The 23,003-nt window shown below is 63.5% G+C and overlaps 1 protein-coding gene across 1 annotated transcript in view; it reads left to right on the top strand.

The window, feature by feature from the left end:
• The first annotated feature begins 841 nt into the window (after positions 1-841).
• Positions 842-23,003, top strand: part of LOC117646260 — a 104,666-nt gene continuing 82,504 nt past the window's right edge. Inside the window, exon 1 of the mRNA XM_034387096.1 lies at positions 842-924. Within this exon, the coding sequence (XP_034242987.1) occupies positions 842-924 (83 nt within the window). The remainder of the gene's footprint in view (positions 925-23,003) is intronic.

The raw sequence follows: 23,003 nt of genomic DNA, 5'->3' as shown, positions 1-23,003 counted from the left end.
ATATTCTTCCCCGGCAGGATTGTGATGCGTCGTCAATGGTTGGTTTTTAATTGAACCGACGGAAGACTTCTAAAACTGAATTGTCCTACCAATCCTAACCAAACCTAACGGGCTCGTGACAGATCTTACTCTACTCGCGACAGATCTGATTCTCAAAAGAAATCGTACAACCTTTCCTAACCAAACCTAACGGGCTCCCCTTGGATGAAGGAGGATACAATTTGCCTAGGCTTTTTGTACCCCGGGGTACAATTCGCCTAGGCTAGTTGTATCCTCCCCTCGGATGAGGGAGGATACAATTCACCTAGGCTTTTTGTACCCCGGGTACAACTCGCCTAGGCTTTTTGTACCCGGGGTACAACTCGCCTAGGCTCAGTGTACCCCCCAGACCTGAGGTACCCGGGGTACATTGAGCCTAGGCGTTGTGTACCCCCGGGTACCTTGGTCCTAGGCGAGATGTACCCGAGGGTTCCCTGGGCCGGGGGGTACACTTGTCCGCCGACACCGGCCGGCGGGCCGGAGGGGGGCTCGCCGTTGGAGCCCGGGGAGGCCTCGTAGCAATTTGCTTAGCTCGGTCGGTTGGTCCGGTGACTTGGGCCCGGCCCGGCCGTGTGGCGTGCGCGGCGCCGTGTGCGCGTCGTGGCCGAGGCCTGGCGGCCTGGCGGTGCGGCCTGGCGGTGCGGGCTGAGGCCGCGCGGCCTGAATGCGTCTCGAGCACGCTAACGTCTTTATAGCGGGCCGGGCCCCGGGCCGGGCGGCAGGGGGGAAGGGGGTGGGGGCATACAAGTTAGTCAGCGACCCCGCTGCGACCCATATATAGGGGGTCTGTACAAGGACCGTAATGGGCCACGACAAACGCGAGTCCGAGTCCGCCACCGAGGGCCGCCCGGGGCCGCCCAGGGCCGCCGTGGGCCCCATCGCCAAGTTTGTGCCCGAGTACCCCATCTGGCCCCGAGGCCGGGCCGGGGCCGCCCCAAGGCCGGCCCGCCATGCAGCCCCCCTCGGGGCCTCGCTCGGGGAGCTGTTACATCCAAATGAACTGCCTGGGGCGGGGCGTGGCGGGGCGAGGCGGGCCGACCCGACAGTGACCTTAAGGCGAGGGGCGTTGGCAGGGCGGGGCGGGGCGGGGCGGGGCGGGGCGGGGCGGCCCACCCTGCAGGCCAATCTTCGGTTTTCGGTTCGGCCCGAATATGGATGGCAGCAGCAGGGCTGCTGTGCCGAGCCACCTGGCTGCCACACTGCCTTGCCGTGGCCGTCGTGGACTCGCAGTGACTTCCCGCGATGAGGGAACCTCGACGGGGAATGTCGAGTCGACTAGTATTAAGTCGGACTAAACAAAGAAAAAAGATTGGATTTTTTTTGCCATGTTAGGCAGTGCCGAGAAAGCCACGCGTCCTCGTTGGTGTCAGTACCTCCCCCCCCCCCCCCCCCTCCTCCGCTCAATCACTGCGGGCCGTGCGCCTGTTGAGTAAGGTGCGCCGCCAATGCCGTTGCCGTCTGGATTCATAGAAAGGAACGCGCGCGAGGCTACTCGGCGGAAGTGAAAAATGAGTCGAATCCTTTTCAGCGCGCAGCTGCCCCGCCCGGCCCCGCCCCCTCGTTTTTGTCCTCCCCGTCCGTCTGTATCCTCTTTTTTTTCGGAGGGCGTTATTTTCCGCCGCGCGCTGCCGTTTCATTGACCGAAAGGCCGTCCGGGCTGCGGACTCGTTCTCGTCGCTCTGTCTCTCTCGCACTCATGGGGCGCGCCGCATAGGTGCGAGAGGGAGAGAGCGACGAAAACGACTCTGAGGCTGCTGTCGCTGCTGTCGCTGGCGGCGGTGCATCGGGCGTGGCGACTGTATGGCTTGCCAAATAAAAGGCATCGGGTAGACAATGGCGCCCCCCTCCCCTTGTCCCTTCCCGCCCCGCGGTCCTCGCCGGCCGGACGGGCCGGACCCTCGTCCATCCTGCTTTGGGGCGGCCGGGCTGGCGTGCCGCGTCCCCAGGGCCAGCCAGGGCCGCGGCGGAGGCACTGGCTTAGGACAGGTGACCGGCACGACGCCCACGCCCCGCTTTTTCTTCGCCGCCTCGCGCGCGCCCCTGGAGGCTGAATCCGAGCGGCCGGCCCCGTCGCACAGTGGGCCAGATGGCCGGGGACCACGGCGTCGTGGCCTCGGCGAGGCGCCGGGTCGTTTGTCGCCACCAATCTGGGCACGTCAAGCGCGCCGAGCTGGCGGTGGTGGCCGCCCGGCCCGGCCTGGCCCGACCTGGCCGCCCTGCGGATGGACCTAAATAATGGAGAAGCGGGACAGGGTGCAACAAAAAGCACGCTGGCCGCCACAGGACACGAACACGCACACACACGCGCGCGCTCACTGCCGCAGCAGTGCGGACGGACAGGCTGGAGCGGAGACCGCGGTGGAAGCAACCATCTCGAAACCGAAACAAAAGGCCGGCGAAAGAAAGATGCGAGTAATTTAGCATTTGCTTTCAGCGGGCGTATTGTTCTCGTCGCGGGGGTCCGCCGCGGCACTCGCTGCCGCGCGCTGCCCCGCCCCCTCCCTCTGTGACGCCCCCCCCCCCCTCCCCCTCCCCCTGGCCAACATTAGTTGGTGTCAGCGAGACGCGGCAGTGCAGGGCAGTGCAGCCGGGACGGCCGGGACAAGCGGCCATTACTCACGCGGCCAAACTTTGCTCAGCTGGCGAGGTGCTTCGGCGCCGTCAAATCACTCCCGCGGCGCCCCGGCCGGGCCTGGCAGAGCGGGGCAGAGCGCACAGTGGGCCGTGGAGGCGGACAAAACTCTAGCTGCGTTTTGAGCTCCAGGGTCGGTAAACAGGGCCTCGAAACGAACGTGTGACCCCACCAAAGGATTCCTCGTTCGGAGAGCAATCTATTGGTGGCGTCACTCGTTCGGTTCGAGTCCCATTTAGTGGCTCTGGAGCTCAAAACGCGTCTAGATTTTTGTCCGCCTCCACCGGTCTTCTGGCCCACTGTGCGGGGCCAAAGCCGCCAAGGCGCCGCAAAGGCAGCAAGATGGCGCTAAGCGCCGCTGGAAGCGACCCGCGACTCACAAAAAAAAAAAAACGCAAAAAAAAGAATGGTTTTGGGGTCGCCTTGAAGCAGCGCGGCGCGCCCCGCTCTCGCTCAAGTGGGTGCTGACCTACATGGCGGCCCCGGTGATGCGCGCCGCGCCGCGATGTGTCCACAGAGATTGGCCCGCCCGCCGGGCGCACCTGCTTGCCCGTATTTCGCCCCGGCGATGTGGGTCATCGGGTCGGCCCCCAGTCGGCCCCCAGTCGGCCCCCGAGATATGACGTGCATGCCCAGGATGAGCCCTGCTCGACACGCCGACGGCCTGCTCGGCCTGCTTGAGCCGGATGAGAGCGCCGGGCGGATGCAGGCGGCGACGTTGCAGCCTGAGCGGCCCGGGATTGAGGTGGAGCGTGCCAGAAAAGGGGAAAACTGGAACGGGACGCGGGGGCGCTGCTGGTGGCTGTTTGCCGATGTGCAACTGTCTGGAGTCTCCTTGGGGCCGAGGGCCGGTCACGTGGTCACATGCGTGCCGTGCGGGACCTACACGCAAAGGAAAAGTTCCAATGTCAGGCAGCCGCGGCGGGTATCCTTTATTTTTCTTCACCCCCAGCTCTCCTTCTCTCTCCCTCTCACTCTCCCCTTGTTTGTGGCACCCCCAACTTTTTCCCTCTCTAAACGACGGCCTTGTCGGGTCGGGGCATGATCACGTCTCTCTCTCTTTCTTTCCTGCTTTCCCGCAAACTCACACCCATGGTTGGGCCCCTTCCCCCCCGCTCTCTCAGACACACACACACACGCGCGCGCGCGCACACACAGAGGCGCAAACCAGGTGAGAAAAGTTGGTCCTCCTTTTTGTCGGCGCAAATAAGACGTAATGCCGCCGATCCATTCTCATTCCTCCCGAGCGCCGCGTCGTCGTCGCCTCGCTTCGGCCTTTCGGGCGCCACTTCGGACGCGGCCCTGCCTGCGGCTTCGGCCCTTCGGCCATCTGGACGCCGTGCTGCCGGCCGAACCGAGCCGAACAACAATCAGCAGGGACGAAGACGAATGAAGCTCGGCACGGTGTCGGCTGGTGTTGGCTGCTGCTGCAGCCGGCCGCCTGTCGTGTTGTTGTTGTTGTTGTTGTTGCGGCTGCTCAATATCGCCGCCTCATTGATGACCTGCTGGCACGCCGCCAGAGAGGACGCTGACGGCCTGACGGCGCGCGGCGGCCACTCGCCGGCCGGCTATTCGTCAATGTTTAAACCGTCCTCGCCTCCAGCTTTGTTCTATATCTGGCCAGAGCTGCCACCTGCAGGCCGTCTCGCTTCCCCCCACACGGGACGCCGCATGAGTGCGAGGGAAAGAGAGAGAGAGACAGACAGACAGACAGACAGACAGAGACAGAGAGAGTCTCCGCTCGGAGTGGAGCCCAGCCACAGCGAGGCGTCTAACGGCCGGCCTGTCCATTGTGTGTGGCTGGTACGCGTGCAGCCCCAGCAGCAGCCCCAGCAGCCCCGCTCGGTCCAGGCGGTCCGACAGAGGGCTCAGCGCCGCTCAGCGCTGCCGAGCCGAGCCCGGCGTAGGAGCCCGCCTAGAAGCCCAGCTCAGCCTCCAGTTAGTCGGCTCGAGTGACGGCGGTCCGGTGCGCCCCGCTCGCAAAGTGCTGACGGCGGCGGCCATAGTCCCCGACCGGACCGTTTTTACCTTGTAAGCGGAAGGGTGCAGGCAGCGGTCTGCTTGCCTGCCCGCCCGTCTGCCCGCCCGTCTGCCCGCCCGTCTGGCTGCGCGTCTGGCCGCGCCCGGCCGCAGTGGGGCGCCTTTGATGCCAAATCGTATTCAGAAGAGCCACCTTTGGGGCGGTGGCGTCGTTATTGGGTATTTATGCACGACTAGCTCGACGTCTTGGCGCGTGTGTGTGTGTGTGTGTGTGTGTGTGTGTGTGTGTGTGTGTGTGTGTGTGTGTGTGTGTGTGTGTGTGACCAGCCAGGAGGAAGTAAAAACTTCAGCCCTAGGAAAGAAGACGCGGAAAAAAGCGTCTAGTCTAGTTTTTGTGGTTCCATGTTCTTTGGTGTTTGAAAACTGACGTTGGATGACCGCGCCCAGAATAAGGCACCCGCCGGCAGCGCAGTGTTGCCCCGTGCGGGGCGCCCCCCGCGTCGTAACCAGGCGAGGCGGCGGCGGGCAAGATTCGCGCGCCGCGCTTTACGATACGGCCCATCTCTGGCGCGACTAGCGCGCGCAATGTGGAAAACATAGACGCGCAACGCATGTCGTTCTCCCCCGCCCCCTTTTCTGTGTCATCGCGGCCGAAAAAAAAGGGTCATCTGCATTCTATGCGCTGCAGCGCATGCATGCCCCGCCACGCGAATATGCCCAATAGCAATAAAAATGCTAATTCCGGCTTTATCGCAATTGAAGGCCGCGGCCCGCGGTACCTGCACTGGGACCGCTAGGTCTGGCTGGGAGCGTCGCCGCGCGACCCCACCGCCTCACAGTGGGCCGGTCTTCTGGCCCACTGTGCGCCCCCGTCGAGGTCGCCGTCGAGGTCCCAGGGCCGCCAGCCCCGCGAACAGCGTCTTTGAGAGAACTTTTGGCCAAAGGAAATGGTGTATCGCTGGCTGGGCTCGGGCTGGCCGGGCCGGCCACCCTCTCAAGGGCCCTGGCGGCGAGTCCTTGCTGCTGTCGGCAGTTTTATTGGTGCACGGGACTGCGTCGCGGAGGGCCTTGACGTGCAGGGCGCCCCGCCCCGCCCCGCCCCGCCCCGCCCGATGAAACTCAGTGGTGCAGCGGAGCTTCGCAAGATCCTCGGCTCCGCGCCGCTCTCTGCGACGCGCTCTGCGATAACAAAGTTTGCCAAGTTCAGCCTCCATGTTAACAAGCGCACGACCAGGATTACGCCCCACTCCGCCCTCGCCGTCCAAATGTGTTTATTTCAATTCCTCGCCGAGTTCCGAAAATGATAACTGGCAGCGAGGCACAATGAGGGATTTGGCGCGATAAGGACTCTGTTTGTTTTGCCTTGGCGGGGCAGCAGGCCTCGCCGCGCCTCGCAGTGACGCGGCGGCTTATCTCTCTTGCTTGAAACATGATTTAGAAGTGTCTGCCGGGCATCCCGCGGCCCCTGCCGTGCCTGTGCCGTGCCTCCGCCGCTCAGGGCTCGGGCTCGCCAGGGCCCTACTTCCAGTGCCCCAGCTCCTCGGCGTTCGCCCGATGTTATTACGTGCCAATTTTCGTAGACAGCGCCGGCTTCCCGAGTCCTCTTCGCTCCGGAGGGACTTACCTTTGACGCCTTTGTTTCTGTGTTTTTATTTTTTTTTCGAGGGGTCTTATTTTGAAGATTTTCGAAAGTTTGCATTTTTTATCCCGCTGGCGATGGGATGGGACTGGGGGTGTCTGCCGGCGGCCCCGCGTAGTTCGCGACGCACGCTTCGCTGCGCCTCGTCGCCAATGCCGTGCGATTGCAGCCTGCCTGGGGCGGGCAGGGCAGGGCAGGGCAGGGCAGGGCAGGGCAGGGCAGGGCAGGGCAGGGCAGGGCAGGGCAGGGCAGGGCAGGGCAGGGAAGGGCAGGGCAGGGCAGGCCGCCCGGGGCGAGCGCGACGCGTCCGTTGATATGGATTCCCAAACTTGCAAGTGCTGGCGGGGCTGGGGGTGCCTCCGCGAGGCCTCCGCTCCGATTTCAAGTTCGGCCGAGGCCCCGCCCCGGCAGCCCCGGCCTCGGAGGGCTTATTGCTCGTCGGGGTTTATTGCTGAACCCGTTGCCGGCAGTATTAGTGGAAATCATCGCCATCATCATCTGGCAGTAACAGAAGGCCTTATTCAGGGACGGCGGCTCGGCGCTGAGTGGGGCGCACGGCCGGCCCTCTAGCGACTTAGAGATGCAGTGATGCCAGAGACGCCAAGTGGTTCCAAGTCTTCTGATCTTTGTTGGGGTTTTGCGTTTTTTCGGCTTCCCACCGCCTTGCTGCTCCCTTCGGAATGCACGCGCCGTCAAAGCGCGCGAGCGAGCGGCTGTGCGTCGCTCTCTCGCTCTGCGTGCAGACCGTGTTGGGCGGCCCCCGCAAACATCGCCAGCCCCGCGGACGTGGAAGGGGAGCGGCCCCCGACTCGGCTTCGTTATTTGAGGTTGATTAACTCCGGCGATGGACGCTGCCAATTTGGATGTTTGCGCGCAGATTGGCAACTCTGATGGGATGCCGGGCATGGCCCGGAATATGGCGCCAGCGCCCCAGCGGCCTGCTTGGTCCGTCCGTCTGTCCCTCTGCCTGTCTGTCTGTCTGTCCGTCCGTCTGTGTCGTGCCGGTGCACCGGCGGCCTACGGCTGCTGCCGCCTCCTTCCGCTCATTTAGGTCCCCGGCGGGGAGTGCGACGGCGTCCTGGCTGCGTCCTGCCTGCGTCCTTCGTCCTCCGGCCGACCCTTTTCGGGGCCCTCCAAATTAGAAGGCCGGCGCCTCGCCGCCTCGCCCTCGTCGCTCTTTGCCGCGCCGTTGCGCTGCGGGACTAATTGTAATGTCGCGAAAGAAGGGCGTCGAGGCCGCGCCGCCTGTTGCAGTGTGGGCCCAGGCCGGCGAGGTGAAAGATAGAGTGCCATGCAAGCTGGCCGAGCGTGCACTGCTGCTCCCGAACATGGTCGCTCTGTCTCTCTCGCACCCCTGCGGGACCTGCGGGACGCCCCTCGGGTGCGAGAGAGACAGAGCGCGGTCGTTCCGGCGGGGCGCCCCGCTGTGCGTCGGAGGAACTTTCCCCGCCGACGGCTGCAGGTAATTGCCATCGCCTGGAAGACCGCGGCCGAGGGAAGTCGGGTGGCGTGCGCACATACCGGCGTATCTAGCGCGGGATTCCCCACGAAGACACGTTGTTCTGTCAGATGGTCACTCAGTTGGGGTGCGGCGAAATGACGCGTTCGGCCCCGACCGCCGGCCGTCTGCATCGCAGTGGACCCGGCCTCGGAAAAATGGGGGAGGGGGTGGCGTTAGGTAGGGTTGACTGGATGGGCCGGCCGCCTCGACCCTCGACCCTCGGCCCGGCCCGGCCCGCCCAGCGCGGCAGGAGGCTGTTACTTGTCCTTTGTGGCCACAATCGAACTAATTTTCCGGCATCTTTTGTGGCGGTCTCCCTTCCACCCCTTTCCCGCCCCGCCCCGCCCGGCGAGTCCTAATTCCCAAGTTTCCGCGAATGTAAACCGCGCGGCCTCGTCGGCCCGCGCGAGGCTAGGGCGAGGCGGAGGGAAGGGAGGAGTTGGCTAAGTGAGTCCGTCGGAAGGACGACTAATTTTCATCGCAGTGACCGCGCTAAACTTTTTTTTTTTCGTGTCCTTTTTTACCCCCTTTTTTTCTCTCGCTTCTTTGTAATTTTATCTTAACCACCCGCGCCGGGTCCCGCCGCGTGTGCGTCCAGCCTCAAGTCCTGCCTCTTTGTGGCCTCGGCCCGCCTCAGAAAGACCTTTCTTCTGGCCATTTGTGGCCATTTGTACGTTTTATCTCAAAAATTTCGAAAATGTCCGCCATGGGTTGGCGGACGCAGCGTCTAACGTTATAAACCAACGTTTGGTTGGACTCGCCCAATGACGCTGGCAAAGTTGGGTCCGCAAGTTGGGGGTACAAACGCGACCCCTGTTCCCTGTTTGCAGGGGACGCCCCTCCCCGCCCCACCCCACCCCGCCTCGCCGCGCCTCGCGCCCCATGTCGCAAACTTCCACAATCTTTCTCAATTATTTGCACTGTTTTTAATTTCCCCCCAGCGAGGAAGCTTAATTCGAGCTAAGGAGTCCCGCCCCGCCCCGCCCCGCCCCGCCCCGCCCCGCTGGGTGAGACGGTCGCAGATGTGTCGCGCCAGGGTCTCCTCGAAGGCCCCGGCTGCACTGCGATCGGGCCGAGCAGCAAGCAGTACAGTCCCAGCGGAAAGCAAGTTTATGTAGCCCCAACCCCGCCTGCCTGCAGCCCTGTCTGGCCCTGCGAGCAGCCGATGCCGCGACCCGCAACAATTAAGGCACGCGGAAGCCCCCCCCTCACGCCGCCCCCGCCCCGCGCCCAGCCTGGCCCCGAACAAGTTCCCCTTTCTTTTTCCCGAGACCCTTTTCCTCATTTCCTCCCCGACTTTGCTTTTGCACCGCGTGCCGCTCCCAGTGCGGTGCGACTCGCGGGGGATGTTGGGGGCAACGGCACAGAGTGGGCCAGACGACCGGCGGAGCGGAGGCGGTCAAAATCTCGGACGCGTTTTGAGCTCCAGAGTCGCTAAACGGGACTCGAACCGTACGTGTGACCGCATCAACGGATTCCTCGTTCGGAGAGCAATCCATCGGTGGGGTCACACGCGTTCGTTTCTCGAGTTCTGTGCAGCGACTCTGGAGCTCAAATCGCGTCTAGAGTTTCGGCCGCCTGCGCCGGTCTTCTGGCAAATCCGCTGTGTGGCGAGTCGAGGCATGCTTGTTTGGGTCGCCGCGCTCCCCGCACTGGCGTCGCACCACCGCTGCGGGGCCCTTGCCGATACATCCCTCGCTTGTCTGCATCCCCAGCTGGGGCCCGGCCAAGGCCCGGCCGGCCTGGCCCCCTGGGAGGCCGCGGGGCCCCTGATGGCGCCGTGCCGCGCCGAGCCGCACTTGGTGTCAAAGCAGGAGAGACGGCAACGCCAGCCGATAAATTTCACGCCCCGTGCGTCTTATCGCGTGTACTCCGCGTCCCCTCTTTTTCCGCGCCCACGCTCGTCAATGCAGTGCGTGGCGGCGGAGGCGGCGCTGGGGGCCTCTCTGGCTCCGGGACGCCGGCCCACCGGCTGCCGCTGCCCGGCCGGTTCCGACTCTCGGAATCAGTCTGCTGGCCTGGCCGGGCCTGGCCGCTCAGGTGTGTGCGGTCCACCTGTCTTGCTGTCGCCTCGCCCCCCTCGCCTCCCCCACCCCCTGCGTCGTGCCGGTCTCTTTTCGGGAACAGATCGGGACGGCCCCCCGGGGAGGGGAGGGCGCTGCTCCGCGCCGCGTTGCTCGCCGCCTTGGTGGAGGCCCCGCCCCGCCCCGCCCCGCCCCGCCCCGCCACCGCAAGTCCTGCAGGCGCCGGCCGGGAATTGAGGCGGGGACCTCGCGATATTGGGCTGGTGCTGGTGTGCTCGGGCTGCCTGGGCTTGCCGGGGCTCCGCTCGGGCTGTGCCGCCAGCGCCGTGCCAGCGGGCGTGTGTGGTGGTGCGCGCGGTTTTGAGGAAGGCGGCGCCGGGGGTCGTTGTGGTCGTCGAGGAGGAGGAGGAGGAGGAGCGGGAGGGAGGAAGAGGGTCTCGGAGGAGGAGAGAGTGTCCCAGCAGGACAGCGCGCCGTGCGGCGCCGTGTCGCGGATTCATCTTGCGTGTCACTTCGTGCCCGCCTCCTTCGCCCGATCCAGCAGCCTGATTCCGAGAGTTCCTTTCGTCGCTCTGTCTCTCTCTCGCACCCATAGGGGACGACCCATCGTGCGTGAGAGACAGAGAGACGAAAAGGACTCTTCTTGGAATCAGACTCAGCGCAAGACAACTCAGACCCGTCCGCCGCCTCAGTCGCTGACGCTCCCGCCTTGCACTGCTGCACTGTACACCTACTCCTTCGGCGTCCTTTTGCTTCCCGCTCCGGTCTCTATTTGCTCCGCAGCTGCTGCTTTTTCGCGGCCCCCTCCCCCTTTTTCGGACTTAACTATTTTTATTTCAGGCGGGCGGGCCGCTCGCTATGGCAGCGCTGGCAGCGCTCTGCCTTCGCCGGCCTTCTTGCTCCGTCAAGACCTCCTTCGTGGCGCGCGTGAATAATGGAGTCGCCCGGGACGGAGTCGAGTCGACGGGCTGCCCGATGCACTGGCCGCCGCGCCCGGCCGCGCCCAGCACGCCAGGAAGGCCCTCGCCGCGGCAGCGCCGCCCGCACCGCGCCGACGATGAAAAAGACAGCAGGGGATAGATTTGTGATGAGGCCTGCTGGGGCCGGAAGCCCCCCCTCTCTCTCTCTCTTTCTCTCTCTCTCTCTCTCTCTCTCTCTCTCTCTCTCTCTCTCTCTCTCTCTCTCTGTCTCTCTGTCTCTCTCCCGCGCGTGTGTGCACGCGTTGCCGCGCAGGTGCATTGGCTGTTGCAGGCCATTAGTTTTACGGCCGGTGCGGCGCGTAAAGGGTAACGGCAGCCGCCGCCAATGCCATAGCGGGGCGCGGCAGGGCACGCCACGCCACGCCACGCCACGCTTCGGCATTACAAGCGTAGAAACGGGCGCGGCTGCTCGTCTTGTCCGAACCACTGCCTCGCGCTCGGGGGCTGATGCCGAGCGGAGCTCTTGTCGCTTGTCTCGCTCACACGCGCGGGGTCTCTCGTTGAGGTGCGAGAGAGACGGAGTGGCGAGTTCGGAATGAGCCTACCAGCGGCGCTGGAGGGGGGCGGCCTTAAACCCTGCGTCAATATTTGCGTGATCCCCCTCCCTCCCCCGCAGTGCCGACTCGGTCCAAGTAACCCGACCCGCAAGCATCATCTTAATTTCCATTATCCCCTGTGGCGTGGGGCGCGCGGCCGAGCGCGGCGGCGAGACAGGTCTGTCTTCTTAATTTTGGACTTCGGGGGGCTTAGTCAGTGTCCCTCAAAGCTGTTTGCGGAGCGCGCGGGGCAGCGGGGCGGGGCGGTCGATGTCGGAGCGGCGAGCGTGGCGGCCCGAGCCGAGCCTGTGCCGTTGTTTGCACGCCCTCGAAAATAGCTCGGCAGAATTGGGCGAGTTTTACACTTGCTTCTGGCCGGGGCTCGAAAATGCGGGGTAAAACGTGCCGCTTTGGGGCCGCCGGGCGGCGTTCCGGCTCCGCGCTGCTCCGCGCCACGTCGGGTCTCGCGCCAGCGCCGAGGTGTGTACGTACGCGTCGAGGGGTGCAAATGTCAGCGCGGAAATGTCAGCCGCTCGGCGCGTTAAGCAGCGACGGCGCGTTACCACCTTCGCCAACTGCACTGCGGCGGCGACTCGGCTTGCTTCCGAATGACGATGCCGGCGGCCCCTTTGGCTCGCTTCCTGGACCCGCCGAGGGCCGGCGTCGTGGTGGCGGACATTCGCTGGTCCACCACGTGCGCGCGTGCGAGTGCGTCGCCCCACCAGGATGCAGGCCTCCAGCGCCTCCAGCGGCCCCGAGAGCTGGAGGGTGTGGACCGCCTCATCTTCATGCCCGCTGCTCGGCCGGCCCGCTGGTCCCCCGACGACCTGCCCTGCCCCCTCCCCTCCCCCTTCCCCTCCCCGCGGTCCGAGCCGGACTGTCTGGGCAATTTGTTGGTAGGCTGGTCCCCAGGCCGGGGCGGGCGGGTCCGGGCCAAGGGGCGATGTGCTGCGCCGATCCGAGGGGCGTCCAGGATGGCCTTGCAGATGAGGTCACGCAGGGCCCGGCTTGCCCCACGGGCCTCGCCTAGTGGCAGGGGAGGGTCTTGTCCTGCGCGGGGTGTGAGTGTGACACGACGTGCCGGCGCCAACCAACCACACTTTTTATATTTTTTTCGGGATCGTCGTCGTCGTCGCATTGCGCGTTCTGTCGGAATCCCCCTCTCTCTCTCTCACTCGTTGCGGTCGCCTTGGCTTTGCCGCGAGTTTCGCTTCGCCGGCCCGGGGCTTCCCCCCGGTGGTACCTCGCCGCGGACCTCGCCTTGGGTTGCCTTAGGCCATGCAATTCAAGTTGCCGTCCGAGCTCCGAGCCTTGGCGTGGCAGGCGCTCTCTCCGCCCTGGCCGCTCTGAGGAGCATTAACGCTGACACGATTATTCAAATGCGGTAACGGGCGTCGCCGCGGCGGACCAGTACCCGCCCGGATCACTCCCCGACCCCTTATTGACGCGGCCGACGACGGCGTGCCACAGTGGGCCAGAAGACCGGTTGAGGCGGACAAAACTCTGAACCCGTTTTGACCTGCAAAGTCGCTTAATAGGACTTGAGCCGAACGTATGACCCCACCAATGCATTCCTCGTTCGGAGAGCCATCCATTGGTGGGGTCACACGTTCGGTTCGAGTCCTGTTTAGCAACCCTGGAGCTCAAAACGCGTCTAGGGTTGTGTCCGCACACACCGGTCTTCTGGCCCACTGTGTGTGCTGCGTCCCTCGCCGTCGTCTGCATCTTTAAGGCGCCGCCGACCCATCAGGCTAAATTCCAGCCCCGCAGGCCGCAGCGGCCGCAGCGCGGCGCCGCGGTGGGTGGGTCAGTGTGCTGCATCTTTGATGGCCGCCCGCCCTCTGCAGTGTCGTTGTCGTGCACCCTCCGCTGCCTGGCTGCGGCCGGCCGGCCCGAGCGCCGTGGCGGTAGGCAACGCGACGACTGGGCTGCGCGCGCCGCGCACCGCTGGCCTACCTCGCAGGCGCGCTCCGCCGGCCGGCAGCTCTCAGACGAAATTGACTTGAACCAGACCAGTCGCGGTTCCTGTGGTTTCCCTTGGAGTTTGCCGGGCGCCGTGACGCGCCGCGTTCGAAGCTTGCCGATGACTTGCAGTGTGCCCGCCACCTAAGCCGGCCTTCCGGCCCGCTGCTGCGCGGAGCCACCAGCTCATGCAAATCACGTTGGCGTGTTTTAAAATTTTCCCCCCCGGCACCCCTTTGCCGTAGTTTTTCCCCTTTTTGGCGACCCCGCGGGGAGGTCCCCGGGGGGGGGGGGAGGGGGTTGTTTGGGGCCGATACTTTTTTGGGCCGGGGGCCTCAAGCAATCATTGATAAAAAGGCACCCGGTGCCCCGGGGGCCCCTGGGGCCGTCCAAGGCCGGACCCTGGAACACGGCCGGGCTTGATTCGGGCCCCGTACTTATTGAATGAAAAACCGGCGGGCCGGAAATCTAGCCTTTTACCCAGACCCAAAGGGAACCGGTGTCCCCATTAATGATTGCCTCGCCTCGGAGGAACCGGAAGCACGTCCACGTTCTTCAAGTCCTGTCACTTCGCCCCACGCGCTACAGTTGGCCTCGCAGACCCGGCCCGGAGGCGGCTTTAGAGGGCCTCCTTGATCTCCAGAGTCGCTGGAACAAACAAACAAAGAAGCGAGGTTTCCGCGTGCGCCGGGCGAGTGCCCGCGAAGGGTCGGTCCAAAACTGAAATGCACGTAAATAATTCAGCGGAATGAAGTGGTCGAGGCGCGGCGTGCCGCGTGATAGATGTGCACGCGTGAAGTGGGTCGGGCTTGGCACGGCGCGGCGTGGCACTGCACGGCACGGCACGGCACTGTGAGGTCGACGGCCGCGAAGAAAGTGTTCGGCGAAAATGATTTGCTGGCGGCCCATAAAGTATTTCTGATTCCCTGGCGCTGACGCCCTCGCTCCCCTCCCCTCCTCCGGCGGTCCCGGAACAAAAACTTGCCAAGGAGGCCACGCCGTAATCAAATAAAATATGTGTCTTAATGTTCCGGGCGGGAGTTGGCGGGTTGTTAGCTCGGCCCAGGGCAGGGCCACTGCAAGCGGCGGCGCTGCCGGGCCGCTCGCTCGCCTGCTCACCCGTCACTTGTTTCTTTTGCCTCAATTTATAATGAGCGAGAAACAAGGATCGCGAAAAAAGAAAACCGGTAAAAAAAACACTCTGTTTGAACACGCCGCGCCGTTGGTCCGCCCGCTACTTCCGGTTCCCAACGGCGGGGTGGGGGGATGACACCGTGGCGTCACGTTGGGCTTATTGCGCGCCGTAAACTTTGAAATGAAGAAACGAATTTATAAAAGTGGCGCGGACCGCAGGCCGGCGTCGTGTGCACTGCAGCCGTGGCGCTGGTCCCCCCTCCCTCTCCTCTGCGGGGTCCGCATCGCGACGCTGAGCGCTCGTTCGCCTTCCTCAACATTTTTCCCGTCTATTTTCCTTTCCCCGGCTGGCCCGGCCGGGCGCGCGCAAGTAGTGCTTTAGTACGGTACGTAAATTACATTGGATTTAGCTACTCTCGCCCGGGCCGCTGCCCCCTCCACTCGGCCCGCTCCGCCACTATGGAAAAGAAACGACCCCCCACCCCCTTCGGCCGGCACCGCCTCCCGCCTGCGGTCGGCGTAAGAGGATACCAGATGCAATTCTGTGTTTATTACACGAACTTGCAAACAAATACGGGGGCCGAGGGGGTTGCGTAAGTTGGCGGCCGGGCCGGGCGGGGCGGGGCCGCCGCTGCTGGAATGCGTGCTGGAATGAGCGCGCGTGCGGAATAGCGCGGCCCGGCCCGGGCGGGGCGAAGCCGAGCGAAGCGCCGAACGCCGTATAAATTGCCAGCGACAGATTCGCTGCCTCGGCTGTAGCGAAGAGGGCGGTGCGATGCGGTAAAAATGGAAGGTGCGTGTGTAGACCTGGAGGGGAAGGGGTGCCCGGGGCTGCCGGTGATGCATTCTAAGTGCCGGGCCATATGAGCCCCCTGGGCCGGCCTGGCGCGGCCCTGCCACCTCACCTTGGCGGCGCGCAGGTGCCGCAGAGGGCTGCCGTCGGGCCGCGGCGCTGGCGGCGCGGGCGGGGATGACAGCGGAGGTAAAAGATGATGAAGGGGACGCGGAGGGCCTCCTTGGCGGCGGCGCCGAATTAAGAGATGCGCGGGATTGCCGCGCGCCGCGCCGAGTGCTGCACCGCGGCACCGCGGGGAGGCGGAGCAGGGCGAGGGCGTCGACGGCAATCGGGATGGGCCGAACAAGCCGCCCGGGAGCCACTGCCGCGCTGCAGGCGCACTGCCTCCGAGAGTCGTCGCTCTGTCTCTCTCGCACTCATGGGTGCTCCGTGCTGGCGCGAGAGAGGCAGCGCGGCGAAAACGACTCCCGGAATGAGGCTGCGAGGGTGCGGGCGGGCTGCGAGGGGCGGCAGTCCATATGTACTTGCAGGGCCATTCCCGCCCTTATCGCCGCCCTTGGGGCCCTGGGGCCCTTGGCTGCACGTGCCCTTCATTTACTCGCCGGCTACTCGCCCGGAATATGATTCCCTAATTTCGCGCGCCGCTCACCGCCACCCACTTTTTCCCGCGCCGTTCTTTGCCGCTTTTTGCCGGTGTGGCGGTCGGGGCGGACGGCCGCCGTGCTGCGCCCTTCCCTTCGGCCCTTCCCTCGGCCTCGGCGGCCGTCTGCCCGTCTGGCAGTGTGTGCCAAGGGCCTCCAAGGGCCGCCGGGCCGGCCGGCTGAGTGCGCCAATTAGCCCGCCAATGATTAGATCATTTTCGGGCCGACTAACGAAGTCGAGTGGCCGGCTGCCTGTTTGGACACGCGGCGCGGCGGCCGGGCTGCGAGTGGCGCTGCTTGTTGTTCCTGACGCACTTTTGCTGCCGCGGCCGTGGCGCGCTGCCCGCCATGCCCGGCCACCCACGCCCGTACACGCGCTAATGTCTTGTTACCATAAGCCGATTTTCGGACGCGGCGGAGGCGAAGTAGGAGGGGAGGGCTCGTCGGAAAATATCGGGGCTGAGTGGTGGAAGTGGTGGCGTCCGTGCGGACGGTTCACACCCCGCCGCCCCGCCCTGCCCGCCGCCTAGACGGGATTAGTGACGGTGCATTCTATCCCGGTGGAGGCGTCCGAAGTGTCGCCGTCGTCACCGCGAACCCCAGAACAAGGCCGCTGGCGCAGTCCGGACGCAGCCTCGGCCTCGGCGGCTTGCGTCCGCTCTCACCATTTGTGAGATTTGGAGGCCCGGCTGCCCCGAGCTTGGCCCGGGGCTCGGCCTCCCTGGCCCCGAGGCCGCTGAGGTGGGGGACCTTTCCGCCGCTGCACGCAACATCCCTGAAAATACACACAGCACTCTCATTTAGACGGACCACCGCAAAAAGTTGGGTGGCAACCCGTCTGTCCCACCTCTCTCTTTCTCACCCCCCCCCCCTCTCTCTCTCTCGGATATGAAAACGAAGGGGAGGGCGGGGAGGGAGGACCCCGGGGAAGATAAGCGGAAAATCTCTGGCAAACAGCGCATATTCAAAGCGGGCCGCCTTCCCGGGTCCTCCTTGCGCAAGTGAGGCGCATCGCGCTGTGGCGGTGTCACGTCGTTGTCACGCCGTCGTCACGCCGAGTGTCACGCCGAGTGTCACGCCGAGTGTCACGTCGAGTGTCACGTCGAGTGTCACGCCGAGTGTCACGCCGAGTGTCACGCCGAGGGTCACGCCGAGTGTCACGCCCAGTGTCACGCCCAGTGTCACGCCGAGTGTCACGCCGAGTGTCACGTCGAGTGTCACGCCGAGTGTCACACCGAGTGTCACGCCCAGTGTCACGCCGAGTGTCACGCCGAGTGTCACACCGCACGCGGACGCCACAACGGGGCGCCGTGGAGACAAGAGTCGCTCGCTGCTTTTGTGTGTTTCCCATGACCGTGGCGTGGCGACCGCTAGGCCGCCTGGCAAACTTCTTTTTTTTTCCTCCTCCCTCCACCCCATTCTCCTGCGCCGGTTTCCGCAGCAGCGGGGCACTGACTTTTTGTACCAGTGTTCGTGCGTGTGTGTGTGTGCGTGTGCGGCCGGCGCCGTGATTTCCAAGGGTTATGCTCCGCATCGCTCCGCGCTCCGCGTAGTGCTCGCTCGGCCTCGGCGGCCCTCCTTTCTCCTTTGGCGGTCTGCCGGAAGATTAATGGCTTTTAAATGCGCCGTTCCTTTTCCCGTTGTTATCTCAGTCATTAACGTTGGCCGTGCCGTGTTTTTTCTCCTTCTTCTTCTTCTTCTCCTTCTTCTTCTTCTTCTCCTTCTTCTCCTTCTTCTTCTCCTTCGCCCCGGCAGGCCGGCGGGGCGGCGCGGTGCGGGGGCGGCTAGGCGCGCGGGGCCTTGAATGGTCCTCGCGGTGTGCCGGTCGTTGGCGGCAAGGCAATGAGATCACCGAGGTTGGTGCTAATGCCGCCGGTAGCTCGCTTCCGAACGCGCCACTCTCTCTCTGTCGCACCCCAACGGGGCGCCCCTCGAGTGCGACGGAGACGGGCGAGGGAGGCAGCCGGCAGGTGGCCTCGCCCCGGTGGCGCTCGCAGTGCTTCGCGGCTTCGCAGTGCTCTCGCAGTGCGCCGATCTCGAGTTGACTAACTCCCCGCTGGAAAGTTTGGGGAGCAGAGGCCACGGCGTCGCTGCTCGCGTGTTGCTGCGGAATGCCTTTCATCTCGTAGGGCGGGGCGCGGCGGGGTGCGGCGGGGCGCGCGTGCGTGGCGGGGCGGGGCGGAGCGGCAGAGACACAGTTCGATGGTCTGGGCCTTCTCCGCCTGCTCCGTTGGCTCCACGTCGCTGCGCGCTGCGCGCTGCGGGGCGCCTTCGCCTTGCCGCCAGCAACCGCCGCCCCGCCGATATTAAACTGGAACTTTGAAGTGGAAATGCAAACGGCCCTGGAGGTGACGCGACGCGCTGGGGCCGGGCCCAGCCAGACTGATTCCGAGGGTCGTTTTCGTCGCTCTGTCTCTCTCGCACCGATACGGGACGCCCCACGAGTGCGAGAGAGACAGAGCGACGAAAACGACCCCGCCGGCTGGGGTTTGGCGTCGCACAGCGTGGCGGCGCTGGGTCGAGTGGGGGTCGCCGTGGAAGTGGGTGAAGTGGGCTGCGAATTGGGACGAGCCGAGCCGCGACGACTGCCTCCCGATGCCACGAGCCGTCTCTCTCGCACCCTGTGTTCGGGGCGCGGCGCCCCACGAGTGCGACAGGACGGAGACACGAAACCGGCTGTAGCTGCTTGGCTGTTCGTGTCGAGTGGCAGCCATTGACCCGGCGGCTCGTCTCTCACGCACGTCGGTGGGGGTGGCACTGCGAGGCGGGGAGTTGCAGGGCGAAACATTGAGAGCACCCATTTAGCGACTCTAGAGCTCAAAACGCGTCTGGAGCTTTGTCCGCCTCCCCGGTCCTCTGGCCCACTGTGCGGCGTGGCCGTGGCGTGGAGGCGCTGCCCGCTGAGCTGGCCGTCGTTGCGCCCCGCGTCTGGTCCCGGAGCAGCTGAGCAGCGCGGCGGCGGGGCCGGCCGGCCTCCTTAAAGGGGCGCTGCCCTTCGAGCCGAGCGCGCCGCGGTGCGTGGCGGTGCGTCCCGGGCCTCCCGGCGCGGGAAGCTCTCGCAGGTACGGGCCTCCGCCGCCTCCCTGGCCGCGCTGCTGCAGCCCGTGCGGAGCCCAGCGCCGCCCCGCCGCCGCCCCCGCCGCGTCGAGACATCCGCTTTAAGGGGGCGGCAGGGGGCAGCGTTCCGTTCGGCAGTTTGTCGCCCCCTGTGCACCCCCCTCACTGGCGCAGGCTTCCCGAGGCGGCCCCTAGATGGCGCCAGGCGCGCGGCCACGCGAAGTGCCCGGCCCACTTCTCTGCAGGCACGCCGATTAGTCGGCCGTTGATGATTTCGAAACGGACTATTGGTGTGTCGGCGCGAGCGGCCGGAAAAGAAAATGTACAACAATAAAACAAAACAGTCTGCGGGGAGAACAATCGACGCCTCGGTAATTCCGTCGGCCGCTCTTCGTTTCTCAATCCCACTCTCTGGAAGCCTCTTGCTCCGGGGGAAAGCCGGGGGAAAACAGGTGTTTAGCAGTGTCCGAGGCGAGGGGTCGAAAGGCGAGTAACATTAAAGACCCTCTTGCCGCCTCCTTGCCCGTTGTTCCATTCCCTCCTTCCCCCTCTCCCACCCCCTTTTTTGTAGTCTCGCCCGGGCCCCTTTGAACAGCGTCAGGTGCGGTACATATTCTCTCTTTCTTTCATTGCCCGCGCCGCTTTACCTTTTATTTTACAAAGTCGATAAAATCAGTGCCGGTGGCGAAACAGCGGAAACGTGCTCGCAATCTGGTCGTATTCCTTCAAGCCCCGCGCCTTGCTCCCTTCCTGACAATGCCGCTCTCTCTCTCTCTCTCTCTCTCTCTCTCTCTCTCTCTCTCTCTCTCTCTCTCTCTCTCTCTCTCTCTCTCTCTCTCTCTCTCTCTCTCTCTCTCTCTCTCTCTCTCCCATGCATGCCCTCCACTCCTAGTTCCTCCTCCTTGTGTCTTCCTATTTATTCTCGCCTTCCCGCCCTCTTTCCCTCGTCCCCGCAATTTCAATGCCTCGCGCGGACGCCCTCTCGAGTCCGCCAGCCGAACGACTTCCCCTCACCTGTCCACGTGTGTGTGTGTGTGTGTGTGTGTGCGTGCGTGTCGGTGTGTGAGTGACAGTTTGGAGCACCCCAACACCTTTCCCATTCCGGCCGCGCCTGTTGACGTGGGTCGGCGAGACGGCCGAAACGCGGCCGCCATTTTGGATTGGCCGTTACAAGGTTACGTGACGCCGACGCCGCGATTTTCGCGTAAACGCGCCGAATGGCAAACAGGGAGGGGCAGTGCCTCGCCCTCAGCTCGCTTCGTCGTCGTGTTTTGTTTTTCGTTTTCGCTCCTCCTCCCCCGATCCTTGTGCCCTGGGTTCTTCAGGGTTTTACGGGGTAGTTTTGCTTAACGCGCGTGCCGAGACGTTGCACCCCTCAGGTTAGACAGTGCTTTATTTGGCACTAAATTTGCCGATTGTCAACATTTTTTGGCGCGTAAGTTGGCAGCGCCACTTGCGATGCCGCTGCGCCGCGGATCGGAAGCGTTCGGTGATTGACAGCTCGCCTGCGGCCTTTTGCATTTTTTTCTCCCTTTTTATTATTTTTTTTGTGGCAGGAAAAAATTTAATTTTCTGCCGACATCCTGGCACGGATCTGAATAACACTCTTTTCCTCTAGATCTATGTTTTCCCCTCCGCGCCTTCCCCCGCTGCCTCGCGTCATGTTTTTCTTTGAGAGTGGCGGAGCGTGGTGCGGCCGCCCCACGCCGGCCGAGCCGCCCCGACAGGGCTGGCAGCCGCTGGCAGACGAGCTCCAATCAAAGCGAGTAATGCGATTGTGCTAAGCGGCCAGCCAGCCAGCCGGCTGACTGACCGGCTCAGCCCTGCGAAAGACTCGTGTTCTTCTTCATGCCAAACAAAAACCAAAATTAAATTTGGCTTGCGTTTTGCGACGGGCTTCGCGCGTGCCTCTGCCGCGGAACTGCCGGGGTAAAATGCGATTTGCGGAAGAAAATATAAAAAAGAGTGCAAAAGGCAGTGACTTTGCTGCAACGAGGGTCCCTCCCTTTGTGACGAGGCCCTCGCTCACCTGCTGCCAGCTTGCTGCCAGGCTGTGGCGGCCCGGGCCTGGGCCGGGCTTGGCCTGCCGAGGCTTTACATGGCTTCCTCCTTAACGCTTAGCGAGGAACAGACTCGATTTTGCCGGCAGTCGGTGCCTTTTTTTTCGACCTCCGTCTTTCAAACCGCCGGCTCTTCTTGTTGTCGAGCGGAGCGCGCGGCTCAGGGCGAAGCAGTGCACGGGCTGCCACCTCCAGTCTGCGCCGCCAGCAAGGCCCCCTTGCGAGGCCCCAGCGAGGCCGCCAGCAGTGTGGACACATTCCCCTTTGTCCGGCCGCAGAGAGCCAGACCTGTTTGGCGGACACGGAGCTCTTTAGTCCTCAAACAGGACTCAAACCAAACACAGTACCAATGGACTGCCATCCGAACGGACCCAGGAAAAGAGTTTCTTAATTCTTTTTCATTTTCTTGCTTTCATCTCAAAAAATCTTGCTTCTAAGAAAATTTAACATTCAAGAAAAAGAAGGTTGGGATCAAAACTAGTTGCTTAAAAAATTGCAAAGAAAAACCAAAACAAGAGTTAATGTATTTGACCGTAGATGTCATAGTTTTGGGTTATCTATTGGTACCGGTTTGAGCGCAAAACGAGGACGTTGAATTTGAGAAAGTGGTCCGACAGTGCTGCCAACGGCTCGGTGAGAGGCTCGCTGCCAACCTTCCGCGACCACGGCGTGTGGTAATTGGTGGCGTCGAGACCTCGGTCTAGACAGGGCCGCCCTGCCCGTCCCAAAACGGCAGCCTGTTTTTTCGTCCTGCTCGTCTCGACGCGAGGGAGCGGCAGCGGAAGAAGAATGGCAGAAGCGCAGCAAAAAAGAGAAGAAAAATTTAAGAAGTGAGGCCGGAGAAATATGGTGTTCCCTAGTTTCCAGATTGCGCGGTGTAACGAACTGGTGCGCGCTGGTGCCGCCGAGCCAGCGCCGCCAGCGCGCCCCGGAGTCCCGGATTCGTCAAATCACCAGCAGCGCGACGACGACGACGTCGAGGTTGATGATAATGATGATGACGATGACTGTTGGGGCGAGGAGGGGAGGCAGGGAGCAGGGTGGCGGCCCTGCAAATTAAAATCGGCGCCGCCCGAAGATTTCGTCAATATTTCTTTGGCTTGCCTCGTCGTGATTCCACCCGGTGGAAACCACAACACGGCAAGGCGGGGGGAGGGTGTCGAGCAGAGTCACCTCGCCAGCCGACACACAGTGGGCCAGAAGACTGGCTCAGGCGATCAAAACTCTAGAGACGTAATTGAGCCCCAGGGTCACTAAATGGGCCTCAAACCGATCGTGTGACCCCACCAATGGATTCCTCGTTCGGAGAGCAATCCATTGGTGGGGTCACTTGTTTTATTCGAGTGTCATTTCGCGACTCTGGAACTCAAAATGCATCCGTTGTTTCGACCGCCTCCACCGGCCTTCCGGCCCACTGTGCGGGGATGACGCCGCGCTCTGCATGCTGTGCACTAACTTGGTTTGAAATGCCTGAAATAACAGTAGACGGTGACGCCGTGACGTCTCGAAGGCTAGCCCCGCCAGCACTGCCAGCGCGGCCATGATGGAACAATAACACTGATATCTGCGGAGGGGGTTTATTCTAGCGGAGTGCCTTCTGGACAGGTTGACGGTGGCGGACCGCCATCCTTTTATTTTGTTTTTTATGGAAACGCCTCGCTTATTCCTTGTCGCTCCGGCTGTCAGTTAGCGGCGCGCGATCTACTTTTCGAACGGGAATTATGAACACCGCGAGGGCAGCACTTTTCCCCTCTCTTTTCTTTTCATTTGGAAGAGTTGCACTCGCAGTACTTTGGTGCGGTCCAATTCCGGCGCGCTTTTGTTCGACCGACACTCCGTTCCGTCTGCCTGTTGTGTATGGAATATAAAAAGAAGCCGGGCCTGCGCGCCAGTTTGAAGGAACTCGTCGACGCCGCCGCCGCACACACATTCACACAGACGAAGGAACGCAAACATAAACCCACACACACACACGCACACACTTGCACAGGGGCGCACGCACACAATGAAACGCGAATTAGG

Source organism: Thrips palmi, unplaced genomic scaffold, assembly GCF_012932325.1.
Source record: "Thrips palmi isolate BJ-2018 unplaced genomic scaffold, TpBJ-2018v1 HiC_scaffold_19, whole genome shotgun sequence".
NCBI classification, from domain to species: domain Eukaryota; kingdom Metazoa; phylum Arthropoda; class Insecta; order Thysanoptera; family Thripidae; genus Thrips; species Thrips palmi.
The sequence above is the reverse complement of the archived record's forward strand: the minus strand, read 5'-3'. Positions and strand labels throughout refer to the sequence as shown.